Below are 26067 nucleotides of genomic sequence, written 5' to 3' on the forward strand. Positions count from 1 at the left end.
TTAATACTCTGTTATAACAGAATCTTAATTACTTAGAATGCTATTTATAATTAACTAACTTACTCAAACAAATTAACTGATTTCTATAAACATAACCTGCTTGTATTCTTGATTTTTGATCCTCAGCTTCTATTCTTGATTTTGATCCACTGTTATACCTGGCGGCAATGAAAGCATACCATTGATCGTCATTCTTACTCAAAAACCCCAACCCTCTCCTCTCCTCTCCTCGGGAATCTCACACAACACTTACTCGTTATATTCTCTTAGCTATTGCAACTGCAAGAATGTTTAAGCAGACCTGATACGGCTTGTAAATTAAACGATGCCTTTAGACTTATTTAGGTTTCATATTAAATTTAATTTTGCAGGCCCAACTTCATTAAGCCTTCTATTATTTAATAAAACCATTATTATATCTTTATTTTACACCCTAAAATATATTTTATATCTAATTGTTGAGTACAATAATATAGAAGATAATTACTATTTTAAAATACATTAGTAATAATACTAATACACAAAAGAAAAGGAATTGATGAAACAAATTGATTTAAGGAACTAAATTAATAGTTTAGTATTCTAAAAATTATACGGTTAGCAATTTATATTTAAATGCTCTAATATCATTAATTCAATAATTATAAATTCATTTTTTGGGTGAATTCTTAACTTCAACCACCATTCGAATATTTACAAATTTAATTTTCATTTAAAATCAACTATACTTATTTTTATATGGGTTTAAAGAGAAAAAAGAAAAAGAGAATTTAGTTTCACAATTCCATTTTTTTAATTCTAATTTTGATAGAGAGCAAAATCAAATGAAATTGGATACGAAGATAAATTGGCTGGAACCTTAACCTGTATATTAACAAGACTAACAAAAAAAATACATCTTAAGCTAAGTGATAAAGCTTGGCTCGTAAATCTAATAAAGAAACCATATGCATGGACTAAGCATTTATTAACTTAGTTTATGCAAGCAAAATTCATTAACTAAAACAAGCTAATAAGATAAATCTTATAAAGCTTTTGATAATCTTAACGTTTCCCCTTTCAAAATATGCTTCTTATGCATACTAATTCACCATTGCTGCTCGGACTTGTTATTAAGTTCTGTTTGGTATTCGGCAATGGTCCAATAATAGAAGTGGTCAAAGTCTGAAAGTCTCATAGTACAACATTGTCTCTAGATTTTGTGAACCAAGTTTGAAGCTGCTTGCTTTCTTCTTGCTGCTGCCAAATTGTGGAATTTCTTGCATTTCCTTGTTTCTAACAAGTGAATTTATGGTGAATTATAGTGCTCAAGTTTGTTTTCTATATTACAAGGTTTATTTCTGCTTGCAAAGAAATGACTCTGGAATTTCATGCACTGGAAACTTGTTTTCAGCATAAAACTATAGATATAATACAAATACATGAATTTTCATTCTAGAAATTGTCAGTTTTCCGAATCAAAATCTGTACATTTTAATGGAAACACCAAAACCCTATGGAGTTTTGATCATAACCTATTATAAAACCAAAAAGAACCTTCAATCATCATAACTCTATTACAAAAACAACTTCACCTGTGAATTTTATCTTCTAGTATTCTAAGTCTATGAAAGGGAGGGGGTGGAGGAGGAAAAAAGTAAAGCATATATATAAAATCCTGTAAATAATTCACCTTGGACCAGAAAGCTCCATTGCTTGGACTAATAATGAAGAGTCATCAGTGAGATCAGAATACCGATCAGATGAAGAGAATTCATGGAGTTTGGACTTAGTTGATTCTGCTCTTTGAGAAGCTTCCCATCTCTCTGCAAGCCCATCACCTTCAAGCATTCTAACTACTTCAGACATTTTTGGTCTGTGGCTTGGAAGAAATTGGGTGCACAGAAGAGCAACTTGTACCATCTCCTCAAGCTCAATTCTATCGTAATTGCTCTTTAGATCTTTATCCACGAGCATTTCGAGCTTCTTCTCCTGATGAATTTTCTTTACCTGCAATCATAAGAAATGCCACTCAGTTAGATCGGACTACAATGCAAATTTCTGAAGGTTTAAAAGCAAATAAAGGATATTGTGCTTACCCAGTCTAGCATAGCTCCTTTCTGGTTAGCTGCCTTGCCGAATTCTAGTGCTCTTTGGCCTGTGATTAATTCAAGCAGCAGAATACCAAATCCAAACACATCTGTTTTCTCAGAGGATTGGCCTGTGGAAAGATATTCTGGTGCTATATGCCCAACTGTGCCCCTCACAGCTGTTGTGACATGTGAATCTTGGTGATCCAAAAGCTTTGCCAACCCAAAATCCCCTACCACAGCCTCACAGTAGTCATCAAGCAAAATATTTGCTGCCTTAACATCCCTATGAATTATCTTTGGATCACACTGCTCATGGAGATACAATAGTCCTCTTGCAGCTCCTAAGGCAATTCGCTTCCTCGTGCCCCAGTCCAGGACTGGTTTTCCTGCCAAGGATAATGAAGGATTAGTTGATCTGCTGGAAAAGCTCAACCATTTCTTAAAATGAAAAGCAAAATGTCTTACCTTTGAGACGGGAAGCCACACTGCCATTCGACATGTATGGGTAAACTAAAAGCCTTTCTGTTGATGTGATACAAAATCCATATAGCCTGAGAAGGTTACGATGCACTGCTAGGCTGATCATCTCAACTTCAGTTTGGAATTGAATCTCTCCTCCAGCAGCATTGCCATCTTTAAGCCTCTTAACAGCAACAATAGACCCATCATGAAGAATACCTTTATACACATTGCCAAAGCCTCCTTTCCCAAGTATGTTCTTGTTGCTGAAGTTGTTGGTCGCTACTTGAAGTTCTCTAAATTGAAACCTCCTCAAGTTTCCAAGAGAAACTTCCTCATGATGTCGGTCTGATATTTCAAAGAGATTTAGTATTGATCAGAGGGATTAACTAGCCCTTTTAAGTTAAACCATAATGAAAATATAAGGATATAATACAGACCCTTAACATCAAAAAATGTTGGTTGATTGCGTCTTTGCCTCCACCATAGAAGAAATCCAAGTATAAGAATGATGATTGAGACAGTTCCAACACTAGAGCCAAAGGCAAGGGCTATCTTATGATTCCTTGGTCTGCCAGAAGGCAAAGCAGCTTAAAGTTGCGAGGGGATTAAAGGTTAGAATCAGCCTAATGACAAACAAAGCTTTCAAAATAGCAAATAAAAGAGAGAAAATAAAAGCTCAACCCAGTATCCTTACTTTGTGTGCTATTCAAGTTCATGGACATTGGCATAAGTGCAGTCCCAAAGCATTCTGGTTCAGACCCAGTTGGGCAGATCAGAGGGTTTCCAACGATGCTGCATCACCAAGAGTATTTATTTCAAGTTTCAAATTTAGTGTCCAATTGACTTCTTAGGGAATTTTTTTTAAAAGGGGAGAGAGATTACTTGAATGTTTTAGCAGGAAATCTGGGTACAGGGCCACTCAGATTGTTGTAAGACAAGTCACTGAAAATCGAAAGGCAAAAACTTCTTTAGTGACACAAAAGTTACCTCATAAACAATTGATGGACAAGAGTGAAGTCCCAGGACTTACAGAAACACAAGTTGGGTCATGTTAGCCAATGACATTGGGAAAATTCCTGAGAGACTGTTATTGTTTAGCCTCCTATGTAAGGTTCAAACAATCCAAGGTAACAATTTAGACCCAGAAGAGGGATAGACCCAAAAAAAAAAAAAAAAATTAAGGCAGAGTTCCGGAGCTTTATGTTTTGTTTCAGAAAATTCTGGTGGCTTACATGTACTGGAGATTTCTCAAGTGGCCTAGAGAAGAAGGAACATCCCCAGTGAAGAAGTTGTTAGAAAGATCAAGTGTTTGAAGCTTTCTAAGCCTCCCTAGCTCTGCAGGAATTGGCCCTGTTATATTGTTGTTCTGTAAGAGCCTGCAGAAAATGCAGAATACCATAAATGTAATTAATAACCAAAAAGAACAATTATTACCCATTTGGAAATGTCAATGAATTTTTGGATACTTACACAATTTGAAGATTTGTCAAGTTGCCAATGCTTGGGGAAAGAGTACCAGATAAATTCTGGCTAGGAGTTCCCCTACAAAGACAACATTTTCAGAAACTTCAGAATTATTATTTATAACCCTTTTCCATTTAATTACTCAGCTTGGATGCTATGTTTTGAAACATTAAATTTATACGAATTTCAGATTGTAAAGAAATGCTTACAGGCCAATGACAAGACTCTCAGGAGAACAAGTGACCATTGTCCAGCTACAAGGATCAACAGCATCTCCATCCCAATTATCAAGAACACCATGAGGATCATGTAAAGAAGCTTTTATGCCCATTAAAGCTTGCACTAAAACAAAAATTAGGCATAAACCTCAACTTTCCTTCTTTCTTGAAACCAATAAAAAAACAAAAATTTAAATTTGACAAAGAAGAAAAAGGAAGAAACAAAATTTCCAGTTATCTACCTTCAAAGTTTACACCTTTAGGAGATAACAAGCCATTTGCAGTACTACAAAACCATAATAAACAAATAAAAGCGAAAGCAACTACTCTTCTTTTCATAGCCATTGAAGTTGAATGTGCAAGAACACACAATTGCTTCCAAATTCTCTTTTCTCTATCAATGAAACCAACTTTCAAACGGGTCACTTTAGTTTAAGGTAAATTCCTTTAGATTAGAGCCACTTCTTGCTTTCCAAACCAATACTCCATTCACCAAAATCTTTTGTCAGTCTCAGATACAAGCAAAAAAGAAAGAAAGCTAAAAAAGAAAAAAAAAAAAGAAAAAGAAAGAAAGAGCCAGTTTTTTTTGTTGCATAAAGGGGACTAGCATGCCTGTCACCGAGTCAGTCAGGTAAAAGAAATGAATTTATTTATACATATATATATTATGCTTTGGCCATAATCTTAAAAAGAACCAAAAAGTTCACAAAATCTAGACAAATATTCTCTAAGCAAGGACATAATAGGAAATTCCTTATTTGTGAGTTAATCATGTATTGGCCTAGAAAGGATAACTGAAATATATAAAGAATAAAGAATAAAGAATAAATAAAGCTAGCTGGGCATTGAGCAAAAGAAAGAAAAAAAATAATGACAAATTCTTATTAAGGTAACATCTTCTAATATTTGTAAGCATTACATTGAAACCAAAATTCTTTTACATGGGTTAGTGGGTCATTAGTTGTTGTGCCTAGAGATGGGTTTCTGGGTTCTTACAAAGACATGACTTGTACTCTGTACTATAGAAACAAGACAAATATATTGCAATGAGGGGAGTTTTGTTTATATCTATATGTACTCTTATTATTGGGTTGTGCTTTGGTTAACAGGAAAAATGGGTAAAGAGAGAAGAAGGGGTAACAATTAGTGTTTCAAACTTTTTGGACAATGGGGTTAAACAAATTTTGCGGAGTAAAAGACCCAAAACCATCCTTTTTCTTTTATTTTCTATTTCCTCTTCTTGTAGTTTTGCATTTCTATTTTGTGAGAATGTGAGAATCTCGAGGCTCACTCCAGGGGCTCGAAGATTTATGATCGGTGGGTTTGGTCACCCACCATCCCATTTAGGACCATGACCGCACCATTAGTATCTTTTCTTTTTTACATTTGCATATGGCAGTGAATATAATTAGTATTTATATTAGAAGAAATTCCTTTTATAAATAGAAAATCAATTACTATATTCGAAAAAGAGGACTCTATAAATTACCATTTTAAAGTAACATGAGTAATTAAAGTATTTTTAAACTACTTAGAATATGTTTTTGTCTTAAATGGGACAATTAAGGATTGTGTGAATAAAGAAAAAGGAAATAAAAACTGGTTACTTTAAGCTGTAAAACGTTTAGGGATTGCTTTAATAGATTCCATATGGGCAAGCACTATGAGCTAACTATCACACATGCCCTTCTTGTTTTCCTTTTGTTTTTCCTTGTCCAGACAGTCATTCCACAACAAAAATCTATTCAAAAAAGAAGAGAAATAAAAGAAACTTTTAAAAGCAAAAGCTGCCATGTCTATCCCACAAGTAATGAATTATTATTATTCTTTTTCTCTCTTTTTTTTAACCAAAAGCACTTTTATCTATAACGGTATTAATTATTATTATTGGGTTTGTGCTTTGAGCCTTTTAGCCTTCAGCATGCTTGTTGAAATTGTTTGCATGGGGGTTACAATACATTCCATGGCCTTTTGCAGGGGACCCATTTGAAGGTTATGAAGTTTGATGATGATGATGATAGTGGTGGTGGTGGTGGTGGTGATGCTGTGTGTCAAATTGAGGATCCAAATTTTAAGCATGTTTACCTCTGTCTTATTATAATTATTTGAACTAATTATTGTTGCATTGTTGAACCAAAATCACTATCTAATACAAACAAATTGGTCTTCTTTTTCTTTTTAAGCCCAATTTTGGAGCATGGTGATATGGCTTAATAATATGTCTTTTTGCTTGAGTGTGACATGAGTAGCTACCTATTAGTGTTTCCATTACCAAATTAATAAGAGAAGATTTTCAATGGGCAAAAATGGAAGTACCCAATTGTCAAAGCTTGCAAGTAAATGCAAAGATTCTGGTATCTGAGGATGGGACTGAAAATTGTGACTTGACAAACCAACATAAGTTTTAGGCATAATGTATAATTAGACATCTCAAGTTTTATTATCTAATCATTTTAATATTTTAATTTTTATTTTAACGTAACAAATATCAAAACTGTATTTTTATCACCTATTAAACACTTTTAATTTTTAATACATAAACTGGATTTCATGATAGGCTAAATATATATTTATATCCATGAATTTATATTGATTAATGAACTTAACAAGCATCTGAATTTTTTTAATATTTAAATACTTTAAATTTTTAATTTAATCTGATATATACCTGAATTTTATTTTTTTAATAATATTTAAACACCTTAATGTAATGCTCGTAGACATATTGAATGAAGATACATATCAAAAAATGTTAAAATATCATAAAAAGAATTTAGATGTCTATTAGGTTACATCAAGAATTAAAATATTAAACTGACTAAATTTTTAAAATTGAAAGATATAAATATACATTTGGCCTTCATGATAACTTCAAATATATAATACATTGACGTATTGAATATGTGTCAAGAAGTGTTTAAATATCACAAAAAATACAAGTTTAGATATTTATCCGGTTAGATCAAAAATTAAAGTATTAAATTATCAAATGGTCTAAATTCAAATATTTAAAAATGCATTTTGCCTAAATTTTACTAGAGAAATCAATATTATATATTTCAACCACCCAATAGGAGAATTTGTAAATAATATAAAGGATAAATAAGCTTAATTAGTTAAGATCAGGCTGAGGTTAACCATCCATTCCTAACAACATGTAGACCATAGGATAAGGATGGGGAAGAACTTGGGTAACCTAGTGACCAATCAAGCCCAAAGCAAAGAAAAAAAAAATGAAAAAAGGCAAAATTGACCAAACAGAGGAAAAGAACACAGCTCTTTAATGCTGAGAAATGACAAATATGTCCAGAGATTAAGGACAGAATATGATAATACAGGTAGGCATAATTGTCCCCTTCTCCGCATCACCTCAACAATAAAAATACAACATATAATATTAACCCTTAGATTTTAGAATTTTAACGTCCCATAAGTGTCTATGCTTCTTTTTTTCTTTAAAAATAATAATAATAATAATAATAATTGATTCAAGCGTCTAATTTAGCCCTCCTTTTTCTCTCTCTCCCTCTTTTATTTAAAGTATCAGTGATAGAGTAACATATCTTGTCTGAAATGGAAATTGTACAGTCTAGTAAGAATATGAGACGTGGAAGCCTACTATGATTGGCTCAGTTTGATTGGACTTTGACAGTGAAGTCCACTAAATTGGAATTCCATAAAGAGAATAATCATTTCAGTAGATCACAAGGGTACAAATACACGGAGGAATTAGGGGCGCCCCAAAGGGGATGTCCTTCTGGTTTACTGCTGTAGGTGTCCTGTTTTACAGTGCCAATTTATCATGTACATTTTCCGTTATGGCTACATTTTGAAATTTTACATTTTATTATTAAAATAAATTAAAATAAACACCGAAATAGAGGCAATATATAATGTTTAAGAAAATAATATTTTTTTCTAAATGTCTTAATATATATCAAAGTAATAAATAATTAATATATTTTCTTTAATTTTAAATAACTGAATATATGTCCATCGTTCAAAACATTTGATACGGTTGATAGATTTATATAAATAAAAAAAATTTAAAAAAAAAGTCTTAATTAAATACCTATCTTATGGATTAAGACATAATGGTATTATAACATTTGATAACCAGCAAAGTATGGTGTTATAAATTTTTTGGCAAAAGGTACAAAAATGCTTTTAAACTTAATTGGGTCTTTTATAAAAATTAATGAATTTAATTGAATAAAAAAAGAATTAATTGTACCTTTTGCCAATTTCTTTCTGTTTACTATTCATCAATATTTTGGCGTATGTTTTCTTACTTTTAAATTGAAAGATTTATAAAAAAGAAAAGTAAAATATGGCTATTCTTATTGTCCATCAGCAGAAAACCCTGATAGAGAAGGTGATTGTTTAAATAAAACTCCCAATTAATTTCAATTGATATGGGAGTTAAATGGAATCCTACGTCAAATCAGGCATAGATTTGGATACCCAGGAAGGAAAGGCAAAACAAAATTTGGTGGACCATAAATTATTAAATGAACAAATCTAGTGGGCATTATTAATGCTTGGAACAGTTGTTGAGGATTGAATGGAGAGGGGAAAACAAGAGGCTGAACATAAAATTGACAGATTAGCAAAGTACAGACCCACATGATATTTGCCTCAGACAATATATAGCAATATGCACCTTAGTATAAGGCATTACTCACCATCAATTTAAGCTAACTTCAAAGATCCTTTGACCCTATCCTGTCCCCCCTTATGTCACAACCTTCTCTGTTAAGTCTTACCTTCTCCTCTGATGTTCATATATCTATTACCATTCATTTCTCAAAAAAAAAAAATCAAAATTTTGATTATATATATATATATATATATATATATATAGAGAGAGAGAGAGAGAGAGAGAGAGAGAGAGTTTTGGGTAGAGAACAAGTGGGTCAGCATTGGTTCATCATAGGAGCAACTAAAATAGTTTCATCATGCTTTACCAAGGGAATCCAAAGATTGATGATAAAAAAATGAAAAAATTTATCCCAAAGTTCATTTTGAAGGTCTATAATTATTATTATTATTATTATTATTATTATTATTATTATTAAGATTATTCATGCGAGTTGGTTATTTTAGTTATTTTCTAATTAGATTGCATGCATATTATATATATTTTTATTATAATCAAATGAACTAACTCGAAATTTAAATAATATTTGCTAAAATAAGAACGAACCCATATATTAAAATTTGCATGCAATAATTATTTTGAATCAATTTATGTGTATCAATCAAAATTTGCCTTTTACATTATTCACCTCGGGGTAAAAGATTCTAAAAGGCCTTTATCAGATAGTGTTCAATAATATATGTAGCAAGTCAGACCATAAAAAAGAAAAAATGAAGTTACTACAATTTAATTGCTGATGTCAAAAGAATGTAAGTTACAAACATCTTAATGATTTTTGTAAACTCTTCACAAGAGTGGTGATTTTTTAAGAAATAATTCATAAGAGACAATGGGCATAATTAGAGTGGCCATAATAAGTTGAGAGGCATATATTTCATTGATCTGATCTTCCTTTAAAGGTGGAAATAATGGAATGACTTTGCACTTTATATCAAAAAGAACATTAATAATTAACATAAAAATACCCCATTCAAAACAGTTCTTAAAGAAAAAGAAAGAAAAAAAAAGTGGGTTTTTGGGATCTAACTTGGATGATCTAAGTTCACCCACATGGCTATATGATTTCATAGTCAAATGTTGAGTTTGATGTCTCATGAAGATTGACCCATTTGTTACTGTGTTGAATATATATATGTATAATGGTTAAGTTTTTTATTAGTTTAGGACTAGGAGAATGTGAAAATGGAAGGACTATTGGTGAATCTACGAGTTCAATAAGAGTAAATATTTATTTCTTTTCCACGCATAAAGTAAGAAAAAAATACAATTTATTTTTGGATTTTATCAATTTTATTACATATATTCCATTATTAATGTATCAATTTGATGTGTAAACTTTGGCGTTATTGCAATTTTATTTAACTAATATTATGCATGTGCTCTTATGTGACATGGTATGCTTCCATGGACGAAATGTTTGCTAACAAGATAAAAGTTTTGCTTTCTAAAATTTATCTTTTCCATAATTGTAAAAAAAAAATATTAAAGTAGTTTGTAAATGTAATATTAAAAAGTAAAAAAAATAATACAAAAAAGAAAAAGAAAAGTTAAGAGTGTATAAATAAAATGGTAAGTATCTCTTCTAGCTTAATTAAGATTTCGAATTCGAGATTTGAATATATAGCTGTGTTAAGATTTAAATCAAAATTCTTATATGTAAACTATAGACTGAAAATATTAAAAGATAGAGAAGAGAGAAAAGAAAAAAAAAAAAAAGAGCAGGAAGAGGAGCTGTGAATGACAGGAAAGTGAAAGTGATTAAATTGTTCACTAGATAAAAGACAGCAATGGCATTAGCACCAAACTGATGTAAAGAAAAGCTTTGTTAGGGAACATTTAGGTCCCATCTTTTCTCACTTTGCAAATGGGTGATTGATCATGTTTTCCTAACATCTTTCTTCTTTTTTCTTTTCTAACTTTCTATCCATTCCTGGCCTTCTACCCACCAAAATTATTTGGTTTCCATGGTCCATGTTTATATGCTACACCTCCCCTTTTTCATCAATATGTCTCTTTTCTTTTTCTTATCATCTTGTTGCCTGTGAATCAATCATAGCAACCACTCTCTTTTGACCACTTACTTTCCTTGTTAATTGTGACCATTTTCTGTGAAACTATATTCATCAAAAAATAAAAAATAAAAAGACTCCATGCACAGATTGCTTTATTGTTATGGACCAATGCTCTATTCAATTCTCACGTGTTAGAGAGGAGTGGTGTAAGTATGGAAGGGATGTAGCCTAACTAAGGTTTTGTAAGTGTATATACTCCCGTAGATATAACAATAATGCATTTTTAGTATTGAACGATTGACATGTAATCGATCGTTTAAAAATAATAAATATATATTAATAATTTATCGATTTAGTGTATAAATGAAAACTTGTTAAGGTATTTTCAGTTTTATCCTCCTTTTGATGGGTTAAGGATACAAATAAGATTGGAAGATTGGAAGAAGTTTTGAGGATATCCAGTGAGCATGAAACAAGTGTTAGCCGCTAAATCGAACGGGAATGATGATCTAACCGTTAATGTCTCAATGCGCACAGAATCATTTTTCTTGTAGTTTTACTTTAAAGATAGATTTAGTATTATATTGTGCTCATAAAATCTCCATAACAGTTAACAAGAGAAAAGAAAAAAGATAACAATTACTTTTTTCTTTCACATCATTTAAATTTTTCTTTGAATTATATATTTGCTTTTTGGTTCGATTAGTTCTTCGTTAATTTTGCTTTTCAAATGCTTTGATGTCTCATTCAATAAAATAGCAACGCTTGAAGAATTATTTTAGTAATTTGGTAATTAGTTAATATAAAAAAATTTAATTCGTCCAGTCCTTTGAAATCGTTTTGGAGAATACTTGGCCTATATTTATAAGTATTAATTTGAGTCAAACATGTTTGTTTTATTCAATTATTAAGCTCGGAAATGCTTAGTTTATATTAATATATAATTTATATATTTATGAATACTAATTTGAGTTGATCGCGGCAGAAAACACGTCAATAATAGAAAATTATTAAGCCCTTGATCGAAAAAAGACAAAAATATATTTTCATTCTCTAGCTTGTCTTCATAAAGCCACTTAAAATCTTGTCTAGTTTTCAAAGTATCCCTCCGAAGCTAATTGGAATTATAGAGTTCATCATTTTAGAGTTTATTTGTAGTTTTCAAAGCTAAAAATCCTCCATAATTTACATAATACCCTTCAACACAAACCCATTAAGAATATTTATCACAAAGCAAGTCCTGATTCAACTTCTCACTTCTTTAAAACCCAAGCATAATCCTTTTTCAATTTATAAAACTTAGCTCAAGAAACAAGTTCACTCTGTCACAAGAATCTGCATTACCCTGCCATAAGAAATCCTGATAAATTCTTTCAGTTTTTCTCAAATCAACTTTTGGAAGTAAAAACATTTACACTCCAGTATGACTTGCATACTCTAGACAACTGCTTGAATCAACTGATGCCTTCTTGCATATGATAGGTTGTCTATTTCTTCTTTTTTTTTTGGCGTATATATCTAGAGTTAATCTAAAATATGTCCGGAATGACTTTTACGAGTGGCAAAATATTTTCTTAAAAATTTTAATACAACTGCGTACTTAAAATTAAAATTTCAAAATTTTAGTTAAGCTAGTTAGTGACTTTTTCATTGATCCAGTCAATGATTCTTACTAAGCGTAAAAGAAATAAGGGAAAATTTCTTAATATTTTATAGGATGATTTCTTTAGATTTAGGATATAATGAGTTGAGTCCACTAGTGAAATTATTTAAGATCGATTTGAATTAATATTAAGTCGAGAATGGGACTTATCTTGCAACCTCATTATAATATGTATATATTAGATTCAATAAATATATGTATTAATTAGATCTCGTTATAATATATTATATACAATAAAACTGTTTAATTTAACATAAATTTATAAATATAATTAATATTTACATTTTATATTTATATTTTATACATTAGTTATCTTTAGATACTTAAGAAAATATATGGTTTTATATAAATAAAACTAATGTGTATATTGATGATTGTAATTATTAATTAATTTGAATATAATAATTAAATAGTTTAAATGTTAAAAAATAAAAAATAAAAAAAAAATTATTACTCATATTACATTAAAATTCTACTCAAATAAATTCAAGTTCGATTTCTCTATTTAAAATCGAGTACGACCTCAAGTTCTTCAAGAGTTGATTCAATTCGACTTTATTTATACCCCTTTAGGGGAAAAAAAACTCTCTACTAGAATACTAGATTTAACAATCGCTCTTTTTTATTTATACCAAAAATATACACCGTAATAAATAGAATAGTGACATATATATAAATAGTTTGCGCTTAGTTGATTAATACATACTTAGTTATTTAAAATTAATAAATATATGTCAATCATTTATTAATTTGATATATAAGTGGGAATACATTAGACTAGATAAAGAAAGAATTAATATCACTCACATTTTCTAAAATAGATTGAGTCTTTTGCCTTGTTAACTTTGGAGGCCAGAAATTGTATAGAAATAATTAAGAAAATATCGTAGTTGTCTTACATAGTTGAGATTTCTTTTACACAACAAGAAGTGATCATCCACTAAGCATAGATATTTAAGCTTCAAGTTCTAGCATCTTGAATAATTGTTCTTCCACTTTAATCTCCATACTTCTATTAGATAATTTATTACAATAATATGGGCTGGTTTGAACTCGAATTAGACCCGATTAAAACTGGATCAAAATCAATTAAATTTAGAATCGGGTTTAAACCGGTTTAAAACTAAAGGGACCAGTTCAAGACCGAATCCCCTCCCTTCCATTGGAACTGGAATTGCTGATCTTGATTCTCATCGAAAAAATATTAATATATATTTTTATTTTCTAAAATTAATTAGAACCGGCCGGAACTAAAATTAGTCAGTTCTAAGACCACAGAACCACAAATGGCAGTTAGGAACTACCTGTTCATAAATTGTACCCAAACTTACATTAATTATAACATAAATAAAAATACAAAGGAAGTGATATGTCTTTTTTAGTACTCGCAAGTGCACGAACCGTTCCTATAGTAAGAGTAAGTTCACCACGAGGTCGATCTCTCAAGGAACTATGAGGCCACTTATTATAAAAATTAATTATCAACACAAAACAATAAAAGTAAATCTAAACACTCTAAATCGTATGTTTGAGAGGATAATGGTCATAAAGTAAAGTAACTAAACAATAAATAAATATGCAATGCAAATGCAAATGCAAATGCTTATGATATAAAACTATATGCTAAAAATAGTATTTAATCTAGCCATTTACTTAGTAATCTCCTTGTTTTATTTTAAGCCTAGATCTAATGAATGAGATGGTGATGTGCCTTTTCCCTAAATCATTCAAGCTAATGATACAACTTAGGTTTCTTATACCAATATAGATTAAAGTAAAGATGATGTTTCTAATACTTTTAAACCTACAGATTTTCATAACAATTACTATTGCTAAATTAATATGATGGTTAATTAACAATAATAACTGAAACTAATAAATATATGAAGGTAAAGAAATCATTCATTAAATAAATAAATAACAAGGTTCATACAAAAGTAGAAAGACTAAACTAAACACTTATGAAAACTAGCCTAACATATTTAACCCAATGATCATGGTATTAAATAGAAAGATAAAAAATAAGAAAGTAAAAAGCTTCCTCGAAATCCAGAATTTCTTCAAGTCGGAAGAAGATTGGTCCTCAGTCTCCACTTCTTGAAAGCTCCTTAGATCCTAAAAGAACAATGAAAACTAAAACTAAAGTGTTTATGAAGAACTGTAGAGAATTATGGAGAGAATAATGGTGGCAGGTGTAGACAGCAGGTAGGAGAAAACTCCACTCCTTCCTTCTTCCTTCCTTGTTCCTTGTAGAGATTTATATAGAGGAGAGTCCTCCTATAAATAAATATCTCTAGAGATGAGTATACTAATATAAGTCTATCTAAGAGATAAGACTTAAAGTATCTTAATCTCCACCAAATACTATTCCATAAATAACTCTTAATATAAATCCTAATAATTATACAAAATAACTAAAATATCCCTTGGGCCTTATAATTAGCAGTCCATGCATCTTAATCTTGGGCCTTGGCACGAATATGTCCCATTAAGCTTCTTTTAGCTCCATATTTTCCTCTTTTTGTTAATATTCCTGAAAATAGACAATTAAGCTTAAGTGAGGCAAAAGCACATATTTTCACAATTTTATATATATAAATATATCATTAAAGCTTTAAAATCGAGACTGGCATGGGCGGCGAAGAGCTCACTGCGAGGTTAAACTCCTCCCTTGATCCGCGGATCCTTCTTGAGCCCCAAACCACTAAAATGGAAGGATCTTGTGCGGATTCTGAGGTCAATGGGTTTTTATTTGAAAGAAAAAAGAAAACTATGCCTTCGCCGTATGAAATATTGAAACCCTTATTTATTATTAACTTTCACTCTCGTAAGGTAAAGCGCCGCGGTTCTCTCCATCCGATCGATATGGACCGATCAAATACCCCCACACTTAAACTTTTACTTGTCCTCAAGTAAATAGCAATTGAGAATTAACTTTTGCAAAAATCATAAAAAACATCCCTACTCACCTTAACGATATTATTCAAAAGAATCTCACTAATACAAAGATCATGTCAACCCAAGAACATTTGAGTCATAATAATTTTCTTTAAAAATATAAACTCAATCATTGTTAATCAAAAGACTCAAGCATCCAATCATTCACACCTATTTCACAATAAATAGTCTAACTCATCTTCAAATGATACAACTATAATGCATAATCCAAATTATTATAACCCTTTTCAAAAAGGCAAAACCTTCATTCAAAAATAAGAGATCAATAAGCATTTATTATTTGCTTTTGAAGCTCTTATACTTTTTTTTTTCTTTATACCCCTTGAATTTTAATTTTTGATACTTGGGGTATTTCTTTCTTTCTTAAGATGTTATGCCTTTTTACGCAAATACAAACATGGGTAATGAATGCACCTGGTTACTCAACAAAATATATTTCAAGATACTTTGCATAGTCATAATCTCAATTGCCTTTTTACGAGAAAATCGACATTGGTCATGAAGATCCCTGGTTACTAAGCAACTAAAATTAGCGGAGTAGAGTTATTAAACTTAGAGCTTTAAATTTGTACATATCATATCTCACAAACTTAGGCAAGCCAATTTAATAACAAGGAAATCATAATCTAAATCATACACTCCTAATCATACCCATGTCAAATGTTGCTAAACTATTCATCATGTCCATATACAAAAGATGAACACTTGATCATTTAAGTGCAAATAACTCATGAGTTCATATTTATACATGTTAAAACTAACTCAAGAGTTCAAGAATCTTAACATAATTGCATTCTTTCATCGACTCTTATATAGAACAATAAGAAAAAGCTGAGTGGAAAAATTTAAAATTTTGCAAAGATTAACCAAAGTTGTTAATTCTCATGGCGTATGATGTATAAAGTTTAATCGAAGAAATATTCTATTTCCCTCCCCCACACTTAAATTTGACATTGCCCTCAATGTCATTGCATATAGAAAAATAAAGAACAAAAAGAGAGGAAAAAGATAGAATACTCCCCTGGAATTTTGCAATGCATAGTAAGCCATGAACTTGAATTCCAATCTCCACCATCCAAACCTTAGAAGCACACTTGAAAACGCATCATTGATAATTATAAAAGAAATGAAGAAATAAAAATAATGAAGAATTAAAAATAATAAACTATACTAGAAAGATTAAATCCTAAGATAATTAAAAGTTAGATCCTAATAAATAAATATAAATTCTAGAATAAAATTTAAAATAAAGTCCTAGATCAATGATATAACTATTTTTGTGTGTTGGAGATAGATATATATTTAATTTTAAAAGAGAGTAATTTAACTAAAAATAATTTATAACTAATTCCAATTTCTTGGATTTAATTATTTTAATTTTTTCTTAAAAAAGTATTTTTTACTCGTCGCTGCTGCGTCGCCTGCCCGTTCATTCTGCTTGTCTGCCTGCCGCCTGCAAGCCGTGCGCGTCTTTGCCTGCTGCTGCAGCATGTGGCGGCTCGTCTGTCGTGGCTGCCGTTGGCCTCCTCGCGGACCTTCGCGGCTCGCGGGCGTCCGTGACTGCTGCGGGCCTGTTGTCTCTGCCGCTGGCTACTACGGGCCCGTGTTGTCTCTGGCTCTAGCTGCTACGGGCCCGTGTGAAAATTCGTTGCCGCAACATTGCTCGCTCAATTTTTTTTTTTTTGAAGGAGCTTTAATTGCTTCAAATGGAGACATATTGTCTTTTTCGGGATCAAATACAAGCCTACAAGATAAACATAAAATAAATTAAAAAATTAAAAAAATTAAAATAATAATAATAATAATAACTTAAATGCATAAAAATAAAAATACAATTGCTAAGTTTATTGTCTATAGGTAGACATTCCTGATTATGCTCATGGTGGGCGTTCATCCGCGCACTCCACCTCTTCGTCATAAGCCGTTTCTTTTAAGTATGGCTTTATACTGTTAATGCGAACATCTAAAGTGTCACGAAAACTCTTGTCAATTAAGAATGGAATATTATCATATAATTGTTCATAAACAAGAGAATTTAAATAATTATATGAACACTTATCAATAGTAGATTTATGAGATAAAGTTAGAAAATCAAACACTTTAAATTCCACAATTTCTCCTAAAACTGTCAAGGTAAGTTTTCCATCATGCATATCAATCACTATTCTAGTAGTTGCCATGAAAGGTCTACCAAGGAGTATGGTTTGCTCTTTATCCCTTGTTGGTGTATTTTCCATGTCAAGTACTACAAAATCAACTGGAATTATTAACTTACCTACTTGCACTAGCAAGTCTTCCACTATACCTCTAGGGTATTTTATCGATCTGTTTGCAACTTGTAGAGACATAGTGGTAGGCTTCAACTCTCCCAAGCCAAGTCGTTCATACATCGAATAAGGCATCAAGTTGATGCTTGCTTCCAAATCTGACATAGCTTTTGTATGTTTTTTATCACCTATTGTAATATAAATGGTGAAGCTACCTTTAATGGGCAATTGATGTTGAAGCATTACACTTGCTACTTGTACTTTTTCGTTGTTCGTATATCGCCTTTTATTGGTGTTCAACTCTTCAAAGAGTTTTGCATAAGCTGGTTTATTCCTGATAACATCCAACAAAGGTAAGTTAGTATTAACTTTAGAGAGCATCTCAATACTTTCAAAAAAAAATTCATCATTTTTGTTGTCTTTGGGTTGGTTTAGAAAAGGAATAGGGGGTCTATAAGGCTGAGTTGCCTTATGAAATTCAGGTCCAGAAAATGCTTCCTTTTCTTTCTTCTCCAGACTAAGATTAGGCTCTACTTTTTCTTCCTTTTGTATGCTTTCCTCATTGCTTTACATTAATCCATCATTTTTAGGTGTACCTGTATAAGAAGAAAAATTCCTTTCAGTTTCCATAGTAATATTATCGACAACCTCACCTCTTCTAATAGTAGTAATGGAATTGGCTTGTTCAGGTTGACTTGATAGTTCCTCTTTATTGAGCTCTTCAATAATTTGTTCCATTTGAGCTTCTAAACGTTTTAGTGAAGCCCCAATGGAATTTGTCTTTTTTTCATTCCTCTCCATCTTATCATGAGAAGCCATCATAAATGATTGAAGTGTTTCTTCCAAACTTGGCTTCCTTTATTCATTAGATCGAAGAGTTTGTTCTTGATCTTGAAAGAAAGGATTGGAGTCCCTTTGGAATTGAGAATATTAGTCTTGGTAATGAGGTTGATTTTGATTTCTTAATAATTGTGGTGGGTTTTGGTCATTGTATTTCCAAGAAAAATTTGGATGGTTTCTCCAACCTGTATTATATGTGTTGGAATAAGAGTCATTCATAGGATGCATAGGTTGATAAGAATCCATCGAATTTGTTTGGTCATACATATTTTCTCTGTAATTATCAAAAGATGAGCAAACATTAGCACTATGACCATAAATACCACATACCTCATTATTTGGTAAGTTTTTTGTTGAAGTAAGTATATTAACTTGCTTAGTCAATTCAGCCAATTGCATGGCCATCTCACTATTAGCTACTACTTCATTTACTTCTATTCTCTTTGTCCTCACACTCTTTTGTTGAGAATTGGCTCCTAATATCTCAAAGATGTTATAAACCTCATCAGGTGTCCTTTCTAACATTGCACCCCCAGCTGCATTATCAACCATACATTGATATTGGTGTGTCAACCCATCATAAAATGATTGGTTAGTTATTGAGAGTGGGAATCCATGGGGTGGGCATTGCAATAAAAGCGATTTGAAGCGATCCCATGCTTCATGAAAAGATTCAGCATTCTCTTGATAAAAATTAGAAATCTCACCTCTTAATTCTTTGGTCTTTTGCTGTGAGTAAAATCTACTCATAAACTTTTGATAAATTTCATTCCAATTTCTCAAAGAATTAGGTGGCAAGGTCATTAACCAAGCTTTTGTTCTTTCTTTCAATGAATAAGAGACCTCATTCTTAGTTGATCCTCATTACGTCCAGATAATGGGAAAGTATGAACTATGCCATAAAATTCTCTAATGAATGTTAATGCATCATCACTAGGCATACCATAAAATGAAGGAAGCATATTAAAATGAATGCTCTTAAGTTCATAATTCTTAGATGTATCACCTAGAACTATGCATGAAGTAGTGTTACCAATTGTAGGCAGTGCATAAACTTTCATAGTTATTCGCCTTTTAGCTCCTACTTCTCTTGGTGGGTTTGCCATGATATCAACTTCTTCTGTTGATTCTTCTTCTAGTTGTTTCCTGCTAAGCATACAAAACAAAAGAAAATTTCAGATTAAAAATAAAATTTTAAAAACAAATTTAAAAACAAAACAAAAACACATAAACAAAACAAATCACAAAACACAAAACACAAAACAAACAAATAAAATAAAAATACATAAACAAAATAAATCACAAAACACAAAACAAACTAACAAACACAAGATAATTTTGATAATCAATCAATATAATAAATTTGAACACAGTTCCCCGGCAACGGCGCCAAAACTTGATATATCTTTTTTAGTACTCGCAAGTGCACGAACCGTTCCTATAGTAAGGGTAAGTTCACCACGAGGTCGATCTCTCAAGGAACTATGAGGCCACTTATTATAAAGACTAATTATCAACACAAAACAATAAAATTAAATCTAAACACTCTAAATCGTATGTTTAAGAGGATAATGGTCATAAAGTAAAGTAACTAAACAATAAATAAATATGCAATGCAAATGCAAATGCTTATGATCTAAAACTATATGCTAAAAATAGTATTTAATCTAGCCATTTACTTAGTAATCTCTTTATTTTATTTTAAGCCTAGATCTAATGAATGAGATGGTGATGTGCCTTTTTCCTAAATCACTCAAGCTAATGATATAACTTAGGTTTCTTATACCAACATAAATTAAAGTAAAGATGATGTTTCTAATACTTTTAAACCTAAAGATTTTCATAACAATTACTATTGTTAAATTAATATGATGGTTAACTAACAATAATAACTGAAACTAATAAAGATATGAAGGTAAAGAAATCATTCATTAAATAAATAAATAACAAGGTTCATACAAAAGTAGAAAGACTAAACTAAACACTTATGAAAACTAGCCTAACATATTTAACCCAATGATCATGGTATTAAATAGAAAGATAAAAAATAAGAAAGTAAAAAGCTTTCTCGAGATCCAGAATTTCTTCAAGTCGGAAGAAGATTGGTCCTCAGTCTCCACTTCTTGAAAGCTCCTTAGATCCTAAAAGAACAATGAAAACTAAAACTAAAGTGTTTATGAAGAACTGTAGAGAATTATGGAGAGAATAATGGTGGCAGGTGTAGACAGCAGGTAGGAGAAAACTCCACTCCTTCCTTCTTCCTTCCTTGTTCCTTGTAGAGATTTATATAGAGGAGAGTCCTCCTATAAATAAATCTCTCTAGAGATGAGTATACTAATATAAGTCTATCTAAGAGATAAGACTTAAAATATCTTAATCTCCACCAAATACTATTCCATAAATAACTCTTAATATAAATCCTAATAATTATACAAAATGACTAAAATATCCCTTGGGCTTTATAATTAGCAGTCCATGCATCTTAATCTTGGGCCTTGGCACGAATATGTCCCATTAAGCTTCTTTTAGCTCTATATTTTTCTCTTTTTGCTAATATTCCTGAAAATAGACAATTAAGCTTAAGTGAGGCAAAAACACATATTTTCATCATTTTATATATAGAAATATATCATTAAAGCTTTAAAATACCCTTAAATATCTATACATAATTTGGACCGATCAGAAAGTAACTGAAAAGGCATTATGATTAATGTTATTAAGATTGGTGGATTTAATTTTTTTATTAATTTAATATAATTAATAAAAAAAATAATGGTAGTAGCAGTATACAAATAAAATTTATATAAAAATAAGACCCTGAAAGATTATTAATAAAATATAATAAAAAAATAAAGAAAAACAAGAAAATAGTATGAAAGGCTCCTCATGTAAAACCAAAACCAGCTAGAAAGCATTGCATGCAGTAATCGTAGGAGCAGTTTTGATTATAAAATGCACTTTTTCTGTTGTTGCAAGAGATGAACCATAGAACAGAATTTGGGGTGCAAAATTAAAAGGTTACTGCTAATTAGAATTTAAAAAAAGTGTAAATTCGATGTTAATAGAGTAAAAAACCGAATTTCTTTTTTAAGAAAAAGGGCAATAAATAAAGGAGGAAACACAAAGAAACGAGTCATAAATTATTTAATGAGTTATTTGCAAATTTGCAGTACATAAATTAATAAATCCTGACCCTATATTTAAATTAATTCTTATTTAATATTAATTGAATTAGGGTATAAGGTCAAACATATTCTATTTAAAAGTAATAGATATCATTTAAAATTAAAATTATAATATTTTTATATCAATTCTTTTATTTTATTATATGTCTTACTTGTATTAAATAAATAATTTATTATTTAATAAACAAATAATACCGAGCCTAATTATTTTTTTTTAAATAAAAACCAATAATTACAAAATGCATTAAAAGAATATTAATCAAAATAAATAATGCACAAGTAATGTATAGTAGTACGGCTGCAGTTTATGATGGAGTAACATTTACATTATAAAAAAATTATTAAACTAAATAATACAAAGAAATGACAGTCAGCATACCTTATATAACCTTGTGACTTCTACTCTTTTGGACTGCTAGCAACTGGCATATATATTAAAAATTAATAAAATATACTTTAAAACTTACATTATTTCTAAACTTTTTCCAGTTCTATCATACATTTTAAAATTAAATATTTATATAATATTATTTTAACTCTATCAACCAGTGTGATTTAGTTTTATTCATTTAATTATCAACCCATTTTATTATTATTATTCTTTAATTATCAATCCTCATGATTCTTGTCTCAAAAGAAAGCCTATAAATCTTTGGCTAATTTAAAATCTATGATAAAATTAAAGTTTATTGGAAATCTGTAATTCTTTTTTAATTAAGCCAAACTATAATAAATAATTGAATATGAATATTTTAGATTCAGAATTTTGGTAAAAAAGAAAAAAGGAGTTCTGAGTTTAGATTTTGCAAATTCAAGAAGAACTAATTAGGCTCTACTAAACTAAAGATCCAAAGGTCCACAAATTCCAACATCTCCTTTTTTGAGTTTAGTATTCTTTTAGAAACAGACAAACAAAATAAAGAAAGAATCATATTAAACAATAAAATCCCATGAGCCCCACTAAGAAATTATCCCAAGATTCCATTCGACATTGTCTCTTTCTTTCCCTTCATATCCATTTTTGTTCCAAAGTTAAAAAAAAAAAAAAAAAAAAAAAAAAAGGGTAAATATCATGTTTAAAATTGTCCCAATTAAACTCCTCCAATTCTTTACAAACCCCCAAATGCTACTAAACTTTACCCACTAAAAGAAATTATCTCAACACTATATTCCTTCTTCTAAGTCTTGCAAACGCATCTCCAGAACATATAAAATAAGGATGACATTCACATGAATCCAAACCCTAACTTGCACGTAATACCAATCTATGTGCAGCCATCGGCACCCTTCTATCACACGAATATTTGAAATGTGAATGATTAATTGGTGCATTTAAATGTATGGTAATATTGGTTTAAATTGTTAAGAGTTTATATTTCTGCAATTTTATAAATATCTTGACTAATCGGAAAAGCATTTTTGTTAAACAGTTTTCTTTTTAATTGCTGCGCTCATACATCCTTATATTAGTTCGATCCTATAAAAAAATAATTAACTTCAAACAATAATAAACCTATCATATCGTTGTCCGAAAATATTACATTTACTCACTTACATAATCAAGATGAACATAGAAACTAGATAGTCTGCATGCAGAAGCCACAGTTTCTTAAGGTCCCCTCTTTAGCTTTTGAACTTGCAGTGATTCAAGTAATTAGACACTAAAAAGGAAAAAGAAAAAATTGTGAACGTATATAAGTAACAGCTAGAAAGCAATCATCACGAGATGATTGGCAAAATTTGTCATACTTGCTGTAACAACATTGAGTTTGTCTTAAATTTGGTCTTATTATAGCATTGCAGTATCCAAAAAGGAAAACTATCATATGAACCCTAATACTAACACCATGCAACACTCCAAGGAGAAGGTTCCACTGTTATCTCACACTTGCTGTAATAAAATTCAGTCGGATGTACAGACAAAACAGTGCAATAAATTGGATCCCAGAAGCCACTTTGTTGTGTCGTTCTCATCACGTTTTGCTCGTATGATGGGTCGCATTCTATTTGGTTTGCTGACAAAATTCTTGTGGTTACAGCAATGAGTATGTATGTATGTATCAACAGCTTGTTAGAATTTGGAATGGAGAAAAAGGATTAGGGCTGCTGATATTTCATTTTCTTTGTCTAACTTGAACTTGTCAAATGGTCAATATACAGAATAATATATGTATATATGTATGTATATATATCTAATTTCTCAATAATTTATATAAATATTATAAAGTCTCCTGAAGATTGTCAAGCAGGGTATTCGGTGTACAGTTAAAAAGAGAGTGCAAGCTTATACCATCATTGCCAAGTGGCTTTTATCTTGTATATTTTCTATTTAGTTATTTTTTTTCAATTAATTTTTTTTTAAATATTATTGTTCAGAAAAAAGAAAAGAAAAAGAAATTCTTTAATTTTCTAATTGTCTCTTTTTATTTATTTATTTTTTTTTTCTGTTTAGTCTTCGAGCTTATCTTCCACTTATCAATTGAAAACTCCTAAACCTGAAACAAATTTTATATGACCTAATTCTTATTGAATTTTATTGTACACGGATGAGTTATATAAGTACAAATAAAAAATAATGAAATAAATTAATAAAATTCAATAAAAATTAAAAATATAAATAAAATTATCTGGTAACTGTGAATATAAAATTTGAATCCTATCCAAAAATTTGATTATATAATTTATATCCTTTTATGTTTTAAAATTTGATGGTCTTGAATTATTTGCATCTCTTTCTGAAAGGAAATCTGACGGTAGCCTGCGATAATGTTTTACACACTGAAGAAACAACCATAGACTCACCTAAAGCATGCATAAGCAGAGATGGGAAAGAAAGAAATAAAGAAAGCTAGCCATATCATGGTCCCCTCCACAACCTCAATAATTCAAAAAAGAACAATTTTGAAAAAAAATACAATAAAATCACATCAATAATAACAACAGCAAGAAAAATTTAGTTTTCCTGGTCAAAATCGAACGAAGGTCTTATTTTAGGGTAAAGCCATTTTCATAGCCAAAAAACAAAAAATAATGATCAATTTGATAGTACAGCATGTTGGTTGGTTGCTGCATCAAGAACAAAATTTACTAGTAAATGAATCTTTACTTGTTGGTTGCTGAACCAACAAAATGCTAAACTTCTGATATGCACCTTACAATTCAAAAGCTTCAAAATTTTGCCTAAAATGTGGAAGGAAGTTTCCAACTTAGACTCTAAGATTAATTCTAGCAGCAGCAGGCATGTGCTAATCCGGAAAAAAAGGGAAATCGAATTGTTTTTTTCATAAAAATTAAAAGAAAACAACAAGAAGAAGAAAAGTTAATATGGAAATAAAAAAGACATACATTAGAAGAGTTGATGGATGATGCACTATGCATGGCAAAAAACCTGAGCTTTATAAGCATGAGCCCACAAGATCTGCCAATACAGCAGGTGAAGATTTCGGGAACAGGTTTGCATTTTGTCCTCAAGTTCTCAGTTTGTAAGTAATCCAGATCATGTGCCTGGGGTGGCATTTGCCATTGAAATATTTCAGATTGTGCATCGATCTAAAACCTCCTGGCCTGTTAAAATGCCCAAGATGACATCCGGACGGGTTAGTGTTTTAAGAAAATGAAGAAGAATCACAGTTTTGTTTCCTAACATAAATTCTAAAAGACCAGAGCTCCTAAATCCTGTGAACTAGGATAGAGATGAGACTTGATGTTCTATGGATATCATACTTGATTGTTAAATCTTGTATTATTATGGAAGTGGGGTAAAAGGAAAGAAACATGAGCAGAAAAGTTTTTAAAAGAAAACAATGGCTGGTGGCAGCCATCAAGATTTCCCATCAAGCATTTGCAGGATGGTATAGCTTGTAGCCCACCACTAAAACCATGACCATGAATGATGCTGAGGTCTCAAGAGGTAAAAATCAGTGGCTCCAATCAATCAACAAAAACAACACAAATGAGACCTGTACTCGACATTCTTGATATCCATGGCACAATCAAAACCAGCCAAGAAGTTATCATATCCATACACAATACCATCAAAAGGAACCTCTCCATAACATGATAAACTATTTCAGACCAAGCAAAATTCTTCAAGAATGAAAGAAGAAGATGCAACATCTGAACATCTGAGCACTGAAAGATCTGCACTTTTAACTCGACATACAGTAAAAGAAGAAAGCACATACATACGCAACTATAGTCACAGCAGAATACAAGGGGAGAAAAACATAACTCTAGGCATAAATCCAATGCAAGTGAAATCTCACT

At 30.7% G+C, this 26067-nt stretch overlaps 2 protein-coding genes and 1 non-coding gene across 3 annotated transcripts; 1 reads left to right on the forward strand and 2 right to left on the reverse strand.

The window, feature by feature from the left end:
• Positions 1 to 1409: 1409 nt before the first annotated feature.
• Positions 1410 to 5021, reverse strand: LOC8281260 (protein NSP-INTERACTING KINASE 1). The gene is made up of 11 exons (XM_002532844.4): positions 4459 to 5021; positions 4208 to 4340; positions 4005 to 4076; positions 3767 to 3910; positions 3565 to 3636; positions 3417 to 3476; positions 3229 to 3326; positions 2972 to 3121; positions 2538 to 2879; positions 2079 to 2458; positions 1410 to 1989 (listed from the first exon to the last, which is right to left on the reverse strand). Exons 1-11 carry the CDS (start codon positions 4559 to 4561, stop codon positions 1669 to 1671), a joined length of 1875 nt encoding a protein of 624 aa, XP_002532890.1. The 5' UTR covers positions 4562 to 5021; the 3' UTR covers positions 1410 to 1668.
• A 12365-nt stretch (positions 5022 to 17386) lies between these two features.
• On the reverse strand, positions 17387 to 18595 carry LOC125369999. The gene is made up of 3 exons (XM_048373553.1): positions 18348 to 18595; positions 17609 to 18110; positions 17387 to 17491 (listed from the first exon to the last, which is right to left on the reverse strand). The coding sequence occupies exons 1-3, from the start codon at positions 18593 to 18595 to the stop codon at positions 17387 to 17389; spliced, it is 855 nt and encodes a 284-aa protein (XP_048229510.1).
• A 631-nt stretch (positions 18596 to 19226) lies between these two features.
• On the forward strand, positions 19227 to 19334 carry LOC112536864. Its single transcript, XR_003080797.1, has one exon. It is a non-coding gene; the product is annotated as a small nucleolar RNA R71 (small nucleolar RNA).
• The last annotated feature ends 6733 nt before the right edge of the window (positions 19335 to 26067 follow it).

This window comes from Ricinus communis, chromosome 5 (genome assembly GCF_019578655.1).
Source record: "Ricinus communis isolate WT05 ecotype wild-type chromosome 5, ASM1957865v1, whole genome shotgun sequence".
NCBI classification, from domain to species: Eukaryota; Viridiplantae; Streptophyta; class Magnoliopsida; order Malpighiales; family Euphorbiaceae; genus Ricinus; species Ricinus communis.

Excerpts from the sequence above, each read along its gene's own strand:
- LOC8281260 (XM_002532844.4), bottom strand. The coding sequence starts at position 4,561 with ATGGCTATGAAAAGAAGAGTAGTTGCTTTCGCTTTTATTTGTTTATTA. Across the intron at positions 4,341-4,458 it reads TAAAGGTGTAAACTTTGAAG|TGCAAGCTTTAATGGGCATA; the intron begins GTAGATAACTGG and ends TTTTTGTTTTAG. Across the intron at positions 1,990-2,078 it reads AAGGAGCTATGCTAGACTGG|GTAAAGAAAATTCATCAGGA; the intron begins GTAAGCACAATA and ends TTATGATTGCAG.
- LOC125369999 (XM_048373553.1), bottom strand. The coding sequence starts at position 18,595 with ATGGCTTCTCATGATAAGATGGAGAGGAATGAAAAAAAGACAAATTCC. Across the intron at positions 18,111-18,347 it reads CCTAAAAATGATGGATTAAT|GAATAAACCAGCTTATGCAA; the intron begins GTAAAGCAATGA and ends GGATGTTATCAG. Across the intron at positions 17,492-17,608 it reads GAGAAATTGTGGAATTTAAA|AGTTTTCGTGACACTTTAGA; the intron begins GTGTTTGATTTT and ends TTAATTGACAAG.